At 54.8% G+C, this 988-nt stretch overlaps 1 protein-coding gene across 1 annotated transcript; it reads left to right on the forward strand.

The window, feature by feature from the left end:
• Positions 1–5: 5 nt before the first annotated feature.
• SDRG_12014 (hypothetical protein) lies at positions 6–448 on the forward strand (the record flags this gene model as incomplete). The annotated part of the gene is made up of 1 exon (XM_008618071.1): positions 6–448. The coding sequence occupies one exon, from the start codon at positions 6–8 to the stop codon at positions 396–398; it is 393 nt and encodes a 130-aa protein (XP_008616293.1). The 3' UTR covers positions 399–448.
• Positions 449–988: the final 540 nt, after the last annotated feature.

Here is a 988-nt window from a genome sequence, read left to right on the forward strand (position 1 = left end):
CACGCATGTGCCGGGGGGACACACCGCTCGGGGGCACACCGCGGACGTCGGCCAAGAAGGAGCTCGTGACGTCGCCGTCGCCGCACGGGAAGAAGACGGTGTTCACGTTTGACACGCCGGTGAGCGACCGCATCAAGCTCGTGAGCAAACTGCCGTCGTGGTGCTCGGAGGTCAACTCGCTCATCATGAAGTTCCACGGCGGCCGGATCCGCGAAGCGTCGGCCAAGAACTTTATGCTGGTGCTTGACGACGACGACGACAAGCCGATTTTTCAGTTTGGCAAATACTCCAAGTCGAAATTCTCGCTCGACTTTCGGTTCCCGCTGGCACCGATCCAAGCGTTTGCGATCGGCCTGACGTCGTGCTCGTGGAGTGCCAAATCGAAACTCAACAATTGAGTTTGCAGCGTAATCGTCGCTCGATACCCGATTAAACCTTATTTTTCCTACTTTTTTTTGGTGAAATGCAAAGGGTGGATAGGGTCTCCGATGACATTGTTGAAGCAAGTACCACAGTATACTCGTTATAGTCCCATATTGTAAAGGGTAGTCGTCGAATACTTGGTCGAAACTTTGACGATTTTTCGACCGACAGTCGATGTCGCGGCGGAATAAATCGCGATATATCTTCATTTTTCGAGCAAAGCGTGTACAAGTTGTCTGCAAAACCTGTCTTGTTACTGTTTTAGTCAACGTCAAATCGTTCTACTCGAGGGCCAGTGCATCGGCGGTGAGTGCCTCGTGGGTAGGCTGGTCCACCGTGGTCGGACGTCCGGGGCCCACAAAGAAGGCTGCGACCGCCTCGACGATCTCGGGCAGCACACTCGGGTGACGACGAGACAGCAGCTGCTGCAAGAGATACGCCGTCGCGATGCCACTGCCACACCGTCCCGCAATCTCGATCGCCGTCTCGCCTCGCTACAAGTCATCGTTATAGCCTCAACTAGGGCTAGGGTTGATGGACCGTGTTGGTCTTCGTCACATCCAAG

Source organism: Saprolegnia diclina, assembly GCF_000281045.1.
Source record: "Saprolegnia diclina VS20 unplaced genomic scaffold supercont1.46, whole genome shotgun sequence".
NCBI classification, from domain to species: domain Eukaryota; phylum Oomycota; class Saprolegniomycetes; order Saprolegniales; family Saprolegniaceae; genus Saprolegnia; species Saprolegnia diclina.